Source organism: Rhinolophus hipposideros (assembly GCF_964194185.1).
Source record: "Rhinolophus hipposideros genome assembly, chromosome: 1".
Taxonomy (NCBI): Eukaryota; Metazoa; Chordata; class Mammalia; order Chiroptera; family Rhinolophidae; genus Rhinolophus; species Rhinolophus hipposideros.
In genome coordinates, this window is record NC_138047.1 from 73544776 (window position 1) to 73559321 (window position 14546).

Here is a 14546-nt window from a genome sequence, read left to right on the forward strand (position 1 = left end):
AAGTACTTATAGATAATACCAATGCTTTAAATAATATGAAATAACAAGGATTTGGAAGCCTATCCTGTCAATCTTTGTAAAAATACTAGAATACATGGAGAAAACAGTAATGAATATAAAATTACTTCAGAATCCTTAGAGATGCATTACTAATATTCTTGTTGTAAAACTATTATTGAAAGAAACTTGCCTAAATGCACTCTGTTTGAGAAGAAATGTGGTTTAAATGTAAGATAAGGAAAGAGGCTGAATTATATTATTCAGTTGCATTATTAATTTTGATACTGATGAGACTGGAATAAAGCAGATCGCTTCTGCAATCCAGGTTGCACATTGATGCTTTTCGAATTACCCTGTTTCCCCGAAAATAAGACCTAGCCGGACAATCACCTCTAATGCATCTTTTGGAGCAAAAATTAATATAAGACCCGGTATTATATGACCCTGTATTATATTATATTATATTATATTATATTATATTATATTATATTATATTATATATATTATACTGTACTATATTATATTATATAAGAGCCGGTCTTATATAGGACCGGGTGTTAATATAATAGTATAATATAATATATAAGTATTTTATAATAATATTAATCATATTAATTTTTGCTCCAAAAGACACATTAGAGCTGATTGTCCGGTTAGGTTTTACTTTTGGGGAAACACTGTATCAAGAGACATTAAGTAGCATCACACAGTCATGCTCATCCTCAAAACAGCTGGGTGAAGTTGCATCCTCACAAAGACATTGTAACCTTGATAGCATCTGACCTCTCCTTTGAGCCTTCTCTGCTAGCTTCTGTAGATCTCATCTCTTGCACTTTGTCAGACATGCCCAGAATAGAGCTGAAGTGAAGTCCTGCCATAAATCAACGTTCATGAATGGAGACTATAAAATTCCTAATTTAGATTCTCTGTGGTGTGTGTTCCTTTGAGAGAAATAAAGCTATGCAAATAGAGTAACTAGAAAGCACTGATTGAAAAAGCCCATTTTGCTAAGAAAGGAAGCAACAGAAATCATGTGAGTGTACCACGAAGCAGTGCGAAAGAGCAGCTGTAGAGGGCCTCGTAAGAAGCTATCAGAAAAGAAGCTGATAAATTTATAAATCAAACGGATGCTTGTTTTTCATTTCCAGACTGGTTTGGTATAGTATAGATGTCTTTCCTGACGCCTACTTGGAAGGCATGACAAACCATTCTGTGTCATCTGAGCTGAAAGATATAAAACTGAAAGATATAAAAGAATTGCACTTCCCTTTCTTTCCTGGGTCTATCTCTTTGCTAAAAAGGTTGCTGTGAACATAGCAGAAAATAAGAGGCTATTTCCTTGCATATAAAAGTTATGTTCCTGGTTAATCAAGTCTCCATCGTTTTGATCCTGTTAGCCTGTAGATGATGCATTACTTTTACTGTTCAAATGAGAAATAAAGTTCAGAATCTGCAATGTGGCTTTGGTGTTAATGTATATGTTGAATATTCCACAATTTATGGACATTTGTCTAACTCTGCTTACTCAAAGATTTCACTTTTTAAAAATTTATCGCAAGCACTCAGGATAGAAAACCAGGATAGTGCTTACTTTAAACCATGTGTTCAAGCCCACTTTTTAGGAAAATCACTTTTAGTTCAACTTGGATACGTAATCAGTCTTCAAACAGTCTTGTAATACATTACAGCAGAAGTAAATTCAAGCAACTCTTCAATATCTCTTGCTGCCTCAAAGCATTAACAGATGATGCCACTTGGCCATTTTAATTTATTAGACAGTAGTGAGGGAGACCAGACTGTAACGTGGAACACATTTCAAATTTAACTTTGCAGTGCTTGGCTGATATTTATCTGAGGCATTGCATTTTAGAGTTGTATTAGCACAAAATTTGAGTCAATTAATTCAGAGGCTGAATTGTAAATGAACCATGCATTTCCTATGAAAAGTAAAGAAGATGGATGGTCCCATGAGTTAGTTAGGTTTGTGAGTCCAAAACTCTTAGACACTATTTTTTAGAAATGCATGTTGAAAAATCTCTATCTTTATCGTTGAACTAACATCCAGAATTTGTAATGAATTCAAGAGAAATAGGACATTTTGGACAAATAACGTGGGTTTCACATTATTATAAGTAGCATAGTATGTAAGTTAAAGAAATAATGCTTCATTTTAAAATAGCTTTCCATTTTAAGGAAGCACACCTTCATTAGGGATACTGGAACATATAGAAAAGTATATAGAAAAAAATGTATTTGTCATTGCCTCACCATCCAAAGATAAGTATTATCCTTATTTGGATATGTTTCCTCTATACTTTTTAGTTATGTTTCTGTCTTGAGTTTCTGTTTGTTTTTGTAAAAAATTGCTTTATTTTGCCCTTTACGGTTAATAGTAACAGCATTTATCTATGTTAATACATACCTTTACAAACAATTTTAAAGGGTCATACAATTTTGTATTAAATGTGGGCTCCATAGTTTATTTACCTAGTCTCAGATCATTAAATATTTCGGGTGATCTAAGTTTTAACTTTCATATAAAGTATACTATTGTGAATATCTTTGTGCATAGAAAATATGAGATTTGGACCAGAGGAAGCTATGACTCCAGGAGCTGATCAGGAGAATAAAGTGAAAATCTGAAGACTCTTTGCTGATAGTTGAGGCAGTCAGATATATACAACTTCTTGGGGAGGGGGTGTTTATTTTAATGATTAAGAAAATAAGAGAACTTAAGATCAGGAGAAAAGATCACCAAATAATAACATTTTGGGCTCCTAACATGAGAGCGTGTTGTCTGAAATATTCAAACAGAAATGTGAAAAAGAGAAAGGATAGAAAATATTTTTAAAGAGCGTGAGAATCATATGGGACATAGAGGAGAAATTGAATATATGCTCAATTGGAGTTTACTTTTAACACATACGTAATGAGAGATACTGATTAAGAATTTTCAAAATCCTATAGAAGATATCAAGCTATAGAGTCAATAAGCTCTAGATTTCAAACAAGATAAATACAAAGAAAAATCACAGAAGAATTACTAAAAACCATCACAGAAGAATTACTAAAAACCAAAGACAAAGAAGGAAATCTAAAAGGCATTCGGGGGTGAAGGGTGCAGAATCACTTTCAAAGGAACAACAAAAAGACTGACAACTGGCTTTTAAATAAAAACCTTGAAAACCACTAGTTTAATTTCTGTCTTTATGGATTTGTCTATTCTGGACATTTCATATAAATAGAATCATGTAAAAGGTGGCCTTCTGTGTGAGGCTTCTTTCACTTAGCGTAATGCTTTTGAGGTTCACCCATGTTGCAGCATGTATTAGTACTTCATTCCTTTTTATGGCTGAATAATATTCTATTATATAAATATAATACATTTTTAAAATGTATTCATCAATTAATGGGCATTTCCATTTTATTAAAATAAATGTATGGGGTTATTTCTGGACTTTCAGTTCTACTCCATCGATTTATATTTCTGTTTATAAGCTAGTATCACACAGTTCTTTATTTTCTTGAAAGCACTTATGTACCCCTAACATGTATTTATTTGATTCTTGTTGGAACCTTCAAGAATACAAACTATATGTTGTCTGCTATTCACTGATCTATCCTGAGGATCGAGAATAGTGCTTAGGATATGGTAGATGCTCAATGGTACAAGATACAGTTGCATTTGGACTTATTCTTCTGTTCTCGATAGTTTCTAAATGGAATTCTAGAAAATCAGAGGTTTTCTAAATATCTAATTTTATTTCTGTCACCTATTCTTTGGCTAGTTTTATAATCTTCAGTTTTTTTACTTTGCTCTTTAATTCATCATTTTTAAATTTATTTTTTCCAAACAGCTACCTAATTTTCTTAAGATTATTTATTCAATCATTCTTCCCTTTTATATTGATTTGTAATACTTTCATCATACATCATATGTGAGAAAATTCTCATATATAGAAGGGTAGGAGTTGAATTAGAACTTGAATTCAGACATTTCTATTTTCCCCACTTCACGACTCTGCTTTCTACACTATTTTGTCCCATGGGACTGTATTATTATACTGCTAATATATATTGTTTATGTATGGTAGAATTAGTCTTCTTTTTTAATTTATTGCTCTTCTATAATTTTGTAGCTACCCTTGCCTGTTTTTAAAAAAATAAATAAAATTCAAAATCATTTCAATAACAACAGAACAATAACAATAAGAATAATAATCGTCTATTAAAATAACAGCATATCTCACTGGTATTTTAATTGTAATTATAACGTATATTCAGTTGGGAAAAACACATTTTTAAAAAAATCTGTATTTCTACATATAAATATGTGTGTCTTTCCATTTATTTAAGTCTCTCAACAAGGTTTTCTAAATTTCTTCCTCTTGGTATTAACACATTTCTCAACAAGCTACTTGTTGGTATTTTTAAAATTGGTATTGTAAAAGAAGACTTTTTTGTTATATTTCCTAATTTGTTATATTGAGTAGATGTCATTTATAAAGTATAAAAATCATCCTCTTAAAAGCCCTAACAAATACTTATCAACTAAAATTTATTATGTCTATTTTTAATATGGGTTTAAATGCAAATATCATATTTTGAATATTTTAAGAGCTTATTCATTTATGTGTAAGGTGAGTGTGGGAGAATTTTCCCCCGATGATGGTTCTACATCCATGTTGGTAAATCAAGACCAACAGAAATTTTGTTATTCATACTCATAATGTAATCAAATCATTTATTAAAATTCATTTAGTGCTTTATGATTTAATAAGAACAAGACATCATTGCTCAGAATTGTAAACAGCCTGTTATAATCTGTTTTTTTTTAATTTAAAAAGTAAATTGCAGAAAAGTCTTTCTATGACAACACAGTAAAGGAAATATGACTTCTAGACAGGTTTTAGCAAAACATGCTAATTCTATTGCTTTTCTTAAGTAAAAACCATTATGGGAGATACAATTTGCCATATCCACTGTTCAGTGAACACAAGGATATTGTATATTAGGACAGAGATATGTTTTATGTGGCATGGCCGAAATGTACATTTGTGTGGTCCCATCATTTTATTTTGTTATTTTGTGTACATATGAGTATACACATAAAAACATACACAAGTATTACATTGTTAATATCAACTGTAAAACCACTCTTTAGTAGAATTAAAATATGTATCTGCTAAAATGAAAGCATTTAAGTCAAGGTCAAAGTATCACCTCAAAGTAGGTCAGGCAATTTTCACAATACCTGTAGATCAAGCACTAGCTCTGCCTATAATTAAAAAATTTTAAAGTTTATTGTATTCTACATTAGAAAAATTAACTAGCATACGTAAAATATTACTTTGTAAATACCTTGCATAGGATGAGGCTATATTTCTTGAAACAATCTCAAACTTAGAGAAAAGTTGTAAGTATAAAAATTATATTTTCTTCAACCACTTGAGAATAAATTTCCTACTTGATGACCTATCATTCCCCAATACTTTAGAGCATATTTCTTGCAACCAGGACATTCACCTACATAATGAGAGATATTACATGCTACCATGAAAATCAGGAAATTAACATTGATACATTACTACCATCTAATCCTCAGACCTGTTCAAGTTTTGCCAACTGTTCAAATAATGTCCTTTAGAGCGAAAGGATCCAATCCATTTCAGCACATCATGAATTGTTTTTAATTGTCATGTCTCTTTAGCATCCTTCAGTCCAAAAGTGTTCTTTTCGTCTTTCCTTTATTTTCGTGACCTTGACTCTTTTGCATTCCAAGGCAGTTGTTTGTGTAATGTTGCTCGATTTCAGTTTGTCTGATGTTTCCTCATGATTGGATTCAGTTTATACAACTTTGGAAGGGACATAAATTCTTGTCACTGGATCCTGTCAGGTGGAGCACAATTTCAATGTGTCCCTTTGCCGATGGTATTTACTTTGAGTACTTGATTAAGATGGTGTCCTTTATACTTGTCAACTCTGAAATGAATTTTCATCCTTTATAATTGATAAGCATTTTGTGGGGAAGTAGTTTGAAACCATGTAAGTATTCTATTCCTTATCAAACTGTCAATTTATTCATTTATCATTTTATAGCAGTACGATTCATTGTTTCCTACTTTATTCAATAGGTTATAATCTATTACCATCATTGTCATTATTTGCGTTCCTTTTAGCACAGATTGATATTTTGAAGCCAAGATCTGGGCACTAGGTATGATCCTTGCTGTTGGGATGCTGCAGGTCTCAGGCTCATTCAGTGGATAGACCTAGAGGATGGATGTATTTATATATCCACGTATACTTACATCCACATCTATATTGATGTCTATATCTGTCTATATACTATTGAAAACCGTAGCTGACACCAAGTCCTCCAATTCCAGTTCAACATCACAGGATTTGTTTCAGTTTTCTACCTTTCAATATTTTAATTCTCTTCTGACAGAGAGAAGACTGGCTTCAATTATCCTTACTTGGTGGACCATACAGAACTCATCTCCACTGCTGCAGCTGCCCTTCGCTGTGCACATTTCTTCCTATCACATGTGGCCTCCCACACCCCCTTTGGAATCCACCTTTCCATCTGGATGACTTCCTCACTTGGCCCAGGCTCTGACACCCGGCACCTGCCCCCTTCCCCATGGACTCACGGTGTTCAGGCTCTGATTCCCCACATTGGTCTGTCCCTCCGGGGGGTATCCCACCTTACCCCCATCAGGCTCTGACTTTCCATGCTGAGCTGCCCCCATGAGCAGGACAATATATATATAGTGTGGTATATTCAGAGAATAGACTACTGTGTGGTAGAGAATATAAACAAACTGGAGTGAAAGTATCAACAGGAATGAATCTCACAGTCATAATGAAGAAAGATGAGGGTACATTGAAGACTACACACAGTACAACACCATTAAAGTTTGAAGATATTCGTGGGGACAGTAAACACCAACGTTAGGATAATGATTCTCCTGCAGGAGGAAGAAGGCGGACGTGATCAGGGCGGGGTACACCAAGGACTTCAACTGTGCTGGCCATATTCCATTTCTTAAGATGAGTGGTAGGTACGTTATTCTGGATTACCTTCCATTTGCCCCTCCAGATCTATTTTCCACCCTTCTCAATCCGGCCCTCTGCTCTGGGAGGCTGATTTTTATGGTCTACTGTAGATCAATGTGTGCCTTATTGGAAGGAGGGAGGATAATGAGGTCCCAGATTACTGATTTTTAGGATGGCCTTGGACTGGCTAGGTTTAAGCAAAGGTTGCAACTTCTGTTAGGCCCTCTCCATCCAGTTCATTTTGGGTTTTGGTATTTTCCCAGTCCCCTTCCTCCTTCAGGCCCAGGAATGGAAATGTTGCCCCATTGTTAATTCTCTTATTGTGCTGCTCCTTTCGAGCTGCCAAGACATGCCCATGCCTTAGTATTTATATAATACTCTGTTTATTAAACTCTCCGTTCTTCTCAAATTACCCAGCTTGAGTGTGTCATCTGCTTTTTGCTGGGTTCTGACTGATAGAGTATGTTCTCTCTTTCTCTCTTTCCACACACACACACACACACACACACACACACACACACACACACTTTTTCTGTGTGTATTTGAGATAGTAATTCATATTTATAAAAAACTTAAGAAGGAAAAAGTTTTAATGAGCATTTATTATATGTCAAGCATTGTGATAGGGTTAAGGTTGGGAATGTAGAGAAACAATAAGACATAAATCCTCCTGTCACAAAGAAGTCACAGTCTAGTAGGAGAGACAGATGAAAAATTAAAGGCAATGAGTAGTGTAGTTAAGAGCATGGGCTTTGTAGTCAGACAGACGTGAGCGGAAGTCCAAGCTCAGCCACCTACTGGTTATGTGACTTTGGTCTACAGAGATGAAACGGGGGTTGGTACTAGTACCTTCCGCAGAGTCCTTGTGAAGATGAAAACTAAACTCATTAGCATCTGTACGTACTTACATATTAGCAATTGCATTTTGTACCTGGTTTAGAGGTAACACAGAGAAGGCAGAAGTTAGTTAGAGCTGAGGAGGTTAGCAAGAGTTTAACGGGTGAAGTGATGCCTGAGCTGGATTTTGAAGAAATAGTAATTTCACCAAGCAATCAGAGATAGGCAGGTCAGGCAGAGGGAACAGCATATATGAGAACATGCAAGAATGAAACAGTATTTTGTGAACAGTTCACTATTGCTGGAAAATCAAGGCCAATGCGTGAGTGGCCTTGAGAGGTGAGACTAACGAGTTAAGCAAGGGGTATAGACCGAGAGCCTGGTTTGGACTTGATCCTGAAGGTGATGAGCATCTAGGCAAGTTTTTTTTGTTTTTTGTTTTTTAAAGATTTTATTGGGGAACAGTGTGTACTTCCAGGACTTTTTTTCCAAGTCAAGTTGTTGTCCTTTCAGTCTTAGTTGTGGAGGGTGCAGCTCAGCTCCAGGTCCAGTTGCCGTTGCTAGTTGCAAGGGGTGCAGCCCACCACCCCTTGTGGGACTGGAGGAGTTGAACCCGCAACCTTGTGGTTGAGAGCCCACTGGCCCATATGGGAATCGAACCGGCAGCCTCTGGAGCTAGGAGCATGGAGCTCCAACCACCTGAGCCACCGAGCTGGCCCCTCTAGGCAAGTTTTTTAAAATCTTCTTTTATTTTGAAAACAATTCCAGCTTACAGAAACATTGCACGGATTGTAAAAGGAACTCTGATATACCCAGATTCCCCAACTGTTAACACTGTACTACACTTGTCTTACCATTCATTTTCTCTCTATATATTCTGAACCAACGATATAACTATAGTACAACTGTCAACATCAGGGAATGCATAAGGATACGATAAAACCTAATTTCCTTTAGAGCAACAACACTTTTTCTTTTGGTCAAAATCCAACCCAGGACCAAGTATTGCTTTGGTTGTCATATATCTTTAATCTCTTTTGATCAGGGACAGTTCCTCAAATCTTTTGGGACACTGGAATTTTGAAGAGGAGAGGGCAATTATATTATAGATTGTCTTCAGTTTGGGTTTGCCTGATGCTTCCTCATGATTAGAATCAATTATGTATTTTTGGCAGGAACACCACAAAAGATATGGTGTTCCCAGTGTTTCATATCAGATGGCGCACAAAGTCAGTTTGTCCCATTACTGGTGATTTTTAACTTCGATAACATAATTAATAGAGTATCTGCAAGGTTTCTCCACTGTGAAGTTATTGTTTTTTCTTTTTAAATGATAAATATTTTATAGGGAGTTATACTGAGACTATGTAAATAGCTGTTTTTTCAACAAACTTTCACCCAGTTGTTTTAGTATCCATTGATGATTCTTTCCTGAATAAATTATTACAATAATGGTTGTCAAATGGGGATTTTCTAACTCCATCATTCCTTCCACATTTATTAGTTGACATTCTATTGTAAAGAAGAACTTACTTTTGTCCCTCATTTGTTTATTTATTTTATCAGTATAGGCTCATAAATCACTATTTTTCAATAGGTTATAATCAGATAATACCATTATTTATTCTGATAATCAAATTGTCTCCTGTTTGGCCAGTGGGAGCCCCTTCAAATTGGCTACTCTGTCCTTTTTATAGTCTCTATGTCATTTTTGAGTTCTACCTTGTTTTGGTACAATGAGATTTTCCAGACTTATTTTGCACTTTCCCTGCTCTGGCCCTGGAGTGAGCCAATTATCCAGGGAGCCCTGATTCCTTTTAGTGAAGAATGGTATTTAGAAACCAAGATTGAGAAATTAGGTGTGCTCATTGCCATTAGTTTCTTTTAGTGGTCAGAGCTTTATACACACACACACACACACACACACACACACACACACACACACTCGTATTATCCATCTATCAAAACCTTGAGTTCACAACAATACTTCTAATTCCAACACACAACCACATGATTCATTCCAGCCTTCCTCCTTTCCATATTTGTAACTCCCTTCTCAGAAAAAAACTTGGCTTTCATTATCCTTAACATAGTTACTATTTGCTCATTTCTCCTTTATGTATCAAGCCCCTGATCTTGTTGACTATTTCCTTAGCTTTGGCCTTGATGATCTCACAGTCCCCTTAACCCTGACTAGTAACAACCCTCACGACTGTTTACTTGGTCCTGACTCTGCCAGCTCTGTCCACCTCTTTGACTCTGGCTCCATCTCTGCAGTGAAGGATTTTAAGCAGGTGAAAAGCATGATCAGATTTGTCTCTTAGAAAATCAGCTTGATGTCAGGGATTAGAAGCAGTTAAGAGGCTACTGTATTAGTCCAAGCAAAGGTTTAGAATGGACTAAAGTAAAGCTGTGGACCATTAGAAAAGAGAGAACACACACAAAAAAATATTTGGAAGATGAAATCTGTAGGCCTGAATAATTTGATAGGGGAGCGGGGTGAGATGAGGAAGAGGGGGCCTAATTTTTAACTTGGGAGACAAGTAGTCAGAGGGTGTCACTAAGAAAGATAGGGAATTCAGGAGAAAAAGCAGATTGAAAGGGGGTGGCCAAAGTGGGTAAATAGGAAATAATTGCTTCTTTTTGGTCATGTTGAATCTGAACTGTCCATGGACACTGGAAGTATAGTAGCTAGTTCTATGGATGGCTTTGGGCATGTGCTTAGATTCTATCTCAAAAGCATGTTTCCCTGTGCAGACATCCAAGGAAACAAGTGCCCTCAGTGCCAAAGGACTTTAGAAATGCCAGATTGTCATCTGAGATGCTGAAGCCCATTCTTCCTCCTGGAAATGAGTTGGCTGAAGTTTGTACACAGGAATGAAAATGGTAACCGGACAGCCAATGGGGACTTTGAGTTAAAATCTCAGACAGAAGAATAAAACAGAGACTATAACATAATTTTGTAAAAATCTACATTTTGTCACTTTTTTATGCTTAGACAAAAAAGATCTGGGTGATTATCTTAACAGCCAGAAAGGTGGTCTTAGGAAGCTTATCTCACTCAACAGCTTGTCTTGTGTGGGTGAAGAGGCCCAAGGAAGGAGGAGCTGACAGCAAGGCTAACAAATAATGATAGTAAGTATCACTTATTGGGCTGCTAAGCACTTCACAAATTCTATTCAACTTAATTATAGCAAAAATCTATGCGGTAGGTACTGGAACCACGGCTAAGGGAGGGAGGTTGAAGGCAGAGAGTTCAACTCAAGTCTGCCTATTTTAATGCAACATCTGTGCTCTTACCTGCCCCACAGCACTGCTTCCCTAAAGATGCAAGGGAGCAGAACTGATGATGGCCAGCAAGGGCAGGAGAGTCGCCAGTCTCCCTGTGCCCAAGAAGAACCCTTAGGGCTTTTCGGACTAGAATTTTCAGAAATTCTTGTTCCTCTATTTGTTCAATCCTGAACACAACCCATCACACATCAACAAACTGGAATGTCTTCAGAGTAGATGGACAAAGACTGCAAAGGATCTAAACGTGCTACATTATACAAGTAAGAACCAGCAAACCATAAGACACGATGGTTCGTCTCAAATACATAAAGAGCTATCAGATAGAAAAGAAATAGGATTTATTGTTTTTTCTAAATCTAAGAGTAATCCATGGCATACTGATATGTGAATATGTAGAATACAAAATTTGATCAAGAACTGCGAATATGTAAACATTGAGTATGCCCATGGACATGGACTGAAGGTAACAAGGACAAATGAAACACTGATATGTTTAGTTGATGGTATTGTGGCCAATTTGTGCCTTGGCTTTAAAAAAATTTTTTTGCAGAAAAGACATTTTAACAAATGCAAACACATAAAAGAAATGCTAATAATCAGAGAAAAATGTTCAGTCTTATTATAGTTTATTTTCCTTTATCGAAATGACAAGTATTAAAAATAATAGTAACCAGCACTAGTAAGGAAATAAGGTCTCTAGGACAGTTCTGCACCAATTTGTACACATTTTCTAAAGAAAATTTAGATAAACTGTATAAAAAACAATAAACAGTGACAACGCTTTCATGCAGTAATTCTACTTTGAAGAACATAGCCTAATAATGATGTATGCAAAGCTCTAGCTAAAATAATATATTCACTGAAGCCTTGTCTATAATACATAACAATTAAAAATAACCTAAATGCCTATTAATGAGTTTGGTTCAGTAAATTACCCATACAATAGAATATTATGCAGACATCAAAACCATGTGGTAAAAGTGTATTTAATGACAATAAAGAAATTCACAACATAATAATTGAAGAAGTCAGTTAACTACTCATTCTTTGTGGTATGGTTCTGTTTTTGTAATATATATACATACATATACATATATCATTATATTTGGTGGTTGATAGCTTTTTGCTTATGTCTATGTTACATTTTTCTTTTTTTGAAGGCGCAGCTCATGGTGACCCATGCAGGGATCAGACTGGCACTTGGGGTTATCAGCACCACGCTCTAACCAACTAAGCTAACCGGCCACCCCCGATGTATTACATTTTAAAGTTATTACTTGATTTTGTTACATTATTTGTATTGCTTACATTGCAAAACAAAGTTATTTAAAATAAAAGTAATATGAGCTTTTCATGTCTTTTACTCAATATGGAAATTAAAAAAAATGGATTAGATAACACAAAGTTCACAGTACCTAGTTGATGATCAATAAATACTAGTCCCTCTCTATTCCCTAGTGACAGGAGCATTCAAGTATATGTCAGGAAAGGACAGAGCTGGGATGTAGTTGAAGATATTTAGGCAACAGGTTTACATAAGATGACCTCTAACGCTCCCTTCAACTCTGACATTTCCTGGTTAATACAATTCTCCCGTTTACCTCTTAAACAATCATCTGGGATAATACTATATATATATATATATATATATATATATGTATATATATATATATATATATATGAAATATAACTAAAGTTTGTACTGAATATCTAGTAGCTGTTGTGTTACTATTACTAGCACTGTAGATTGTGAACGGATGGGGGTGGTGTGAAAAAAATATCGGGCACGAGGGAGGGACGATGCAAATCCCAGCCCACCTCCTCAAAGGCAACTCTCTGGCTCCTCTTTTTATGAATGGGCGGTAGTCATTAAGCCTCAGAGCTGACAGTAAGAAATAGAACTTAAAAAAGGGAATTACTTTCCTTTTCCGAGGAGCTGCCGGGTGGACTAACGCAGAGGAGTGGAGCGCCCTTTCCAATCGCCTGCGAGCGTGGGGGACATTCAGGACACCGGGATTCAATTCAGTAAGGGACGACTGGGTTTCTGCCTCTCTAGGCACAGAGAGCTCGAGGCCTGCGAGCCTCTTCTCGCGGGCCTCACCTGGCCTTCTCTGCGTGGCGCTGGGAGGCCCCACTCCCCAGGCGCAGACCGAGCGGGTGGGTGCCACGCAGCTGGAGAGCGCCAGCTCCCTCACTGCCCCCACGTGCTCGCCCGCCTCGGGGGTGCAGAGGCCTTGGGGGGCGGGGCGCAGGCGGGGGCGGGGCGCAGGCGGGGCGGGGCGCCGGCTGCGCGCGCGGGCTGGGGGCGGGGCGCGCAGCGTGGTCTGGGCCGGTCTGGCTCTCCTCTTCCTTCCGCGCCCAGGCCCCGGGGCCGAGCTCCTCCCCCGGCTCGGCCTCTCTCCCCTCCCCAAGCCTCCCTCCACCCAGCGATTCCTCCCTCCCTCCTCCTACTCTTCCTCGGTGAGGCGCTCCTCCAGCAGCCGGGCAGCATGGCGGCCGTGGAGACACGGGTCTGCGAGACGGACGGCTGCAGCAGCGAGGCCAAGCTCCAGTGTCCCACCTGCATCAAGCTGGGCATCCAGGGCTCGTACTTCTGCTCGCAGGTAGACGCCCGCTTCCCCGCGGCCGTGCCGCGCCCGCCGGACCCCCGCCCCTGCCCGCTCCGCCGGCCCTCGCGGCAGGTCGCGACCCGCCCCTCCTCTTCCCCCGGCCGGCGCGCGGGCTGCGCTTCCTCCCCGCCGCCGCAGCCCTGGGCCCTTCGGGACGCGGCCGCGCGGGGCGCTCCGGGGGCGGGGCGCGGGCTGTCCGGGCCACGCGGGCTGGAAGCGGAAGCGGACTTGTCCCGGGGTGGACCCGCTGCGCGGGGGCGCCGCGTTGAGGCACCGTTCCCGCCGCGCAGGTACCTGCCGGGCCAGGGACTGCCAGGTGTGCGGGCCACGCAGGACAGCTGGGGACGCCGGGGGCAGGGGGCGGCCTCAGCCCTGCGAGTTGGCTGTCGCAGCTCCGGCCAGGACGGTGCGGGGGCCTCCGGGACCGGCAGTCACTGTGGTCCCGGCGGGATTGCGGGTCGGAAGAGACCCGCAGGGCTTTGAGGAATGGGGCGCCCGGGGACTGTGGGAGTCGCTGAGAGGAGGAATGCTGGCTCCAGCCCCAACTTCTGTCCTTGGGTTTTCCTACCGCGCTTTGACACTTCAGCAACTTTGGGGGTGGGGATGGAGAAGGGTCTGTGGAATTCATTCTCTTCCTTTGGCATCCAACAATGTTAATGTAGAAAGCCGTAAGTTAACGGCATGAGTCACCTTTTGCATTTGCTGAATTTCCAAGTGAGTGGAGACGACAGTTCCATTAAGGATATG

At 39.0% G+C, this 14546-nt stretch overlaps 1 protein-coding gene across 2 annotated transcripts in view; it reads left to right on the forward strand.

Moving 5' to 3' along the window:
- Positions 1–13139: 13139 nt before the first annotated feature.
- METAP1 (methionyl aminopeptidase 1) overlaps positions 13140–14546 on the forward strand; it is a 62271-nt gene continuing 60864 nt past the window's right edge. Inside the window, exons 1-2 of one of the 2 annotated variants that reach the window (XM_081046234.1) lie at positions 13140–13215; positions 13656–13793. In XM_081046234.1, the coding sequence (XP_080902360.1) occupies positions 13680–13793 (114 nt within the window). In that variant the 5' untranslated portion in view covers positions 13140–13215; positions 13656–13679. Of the gene's footprint in view, positions 13216–13492; positions 13794–14546 lie in introns of those variants that run through there. The other variant, XM_081046233.1, reaches the window with a different exon arrangement.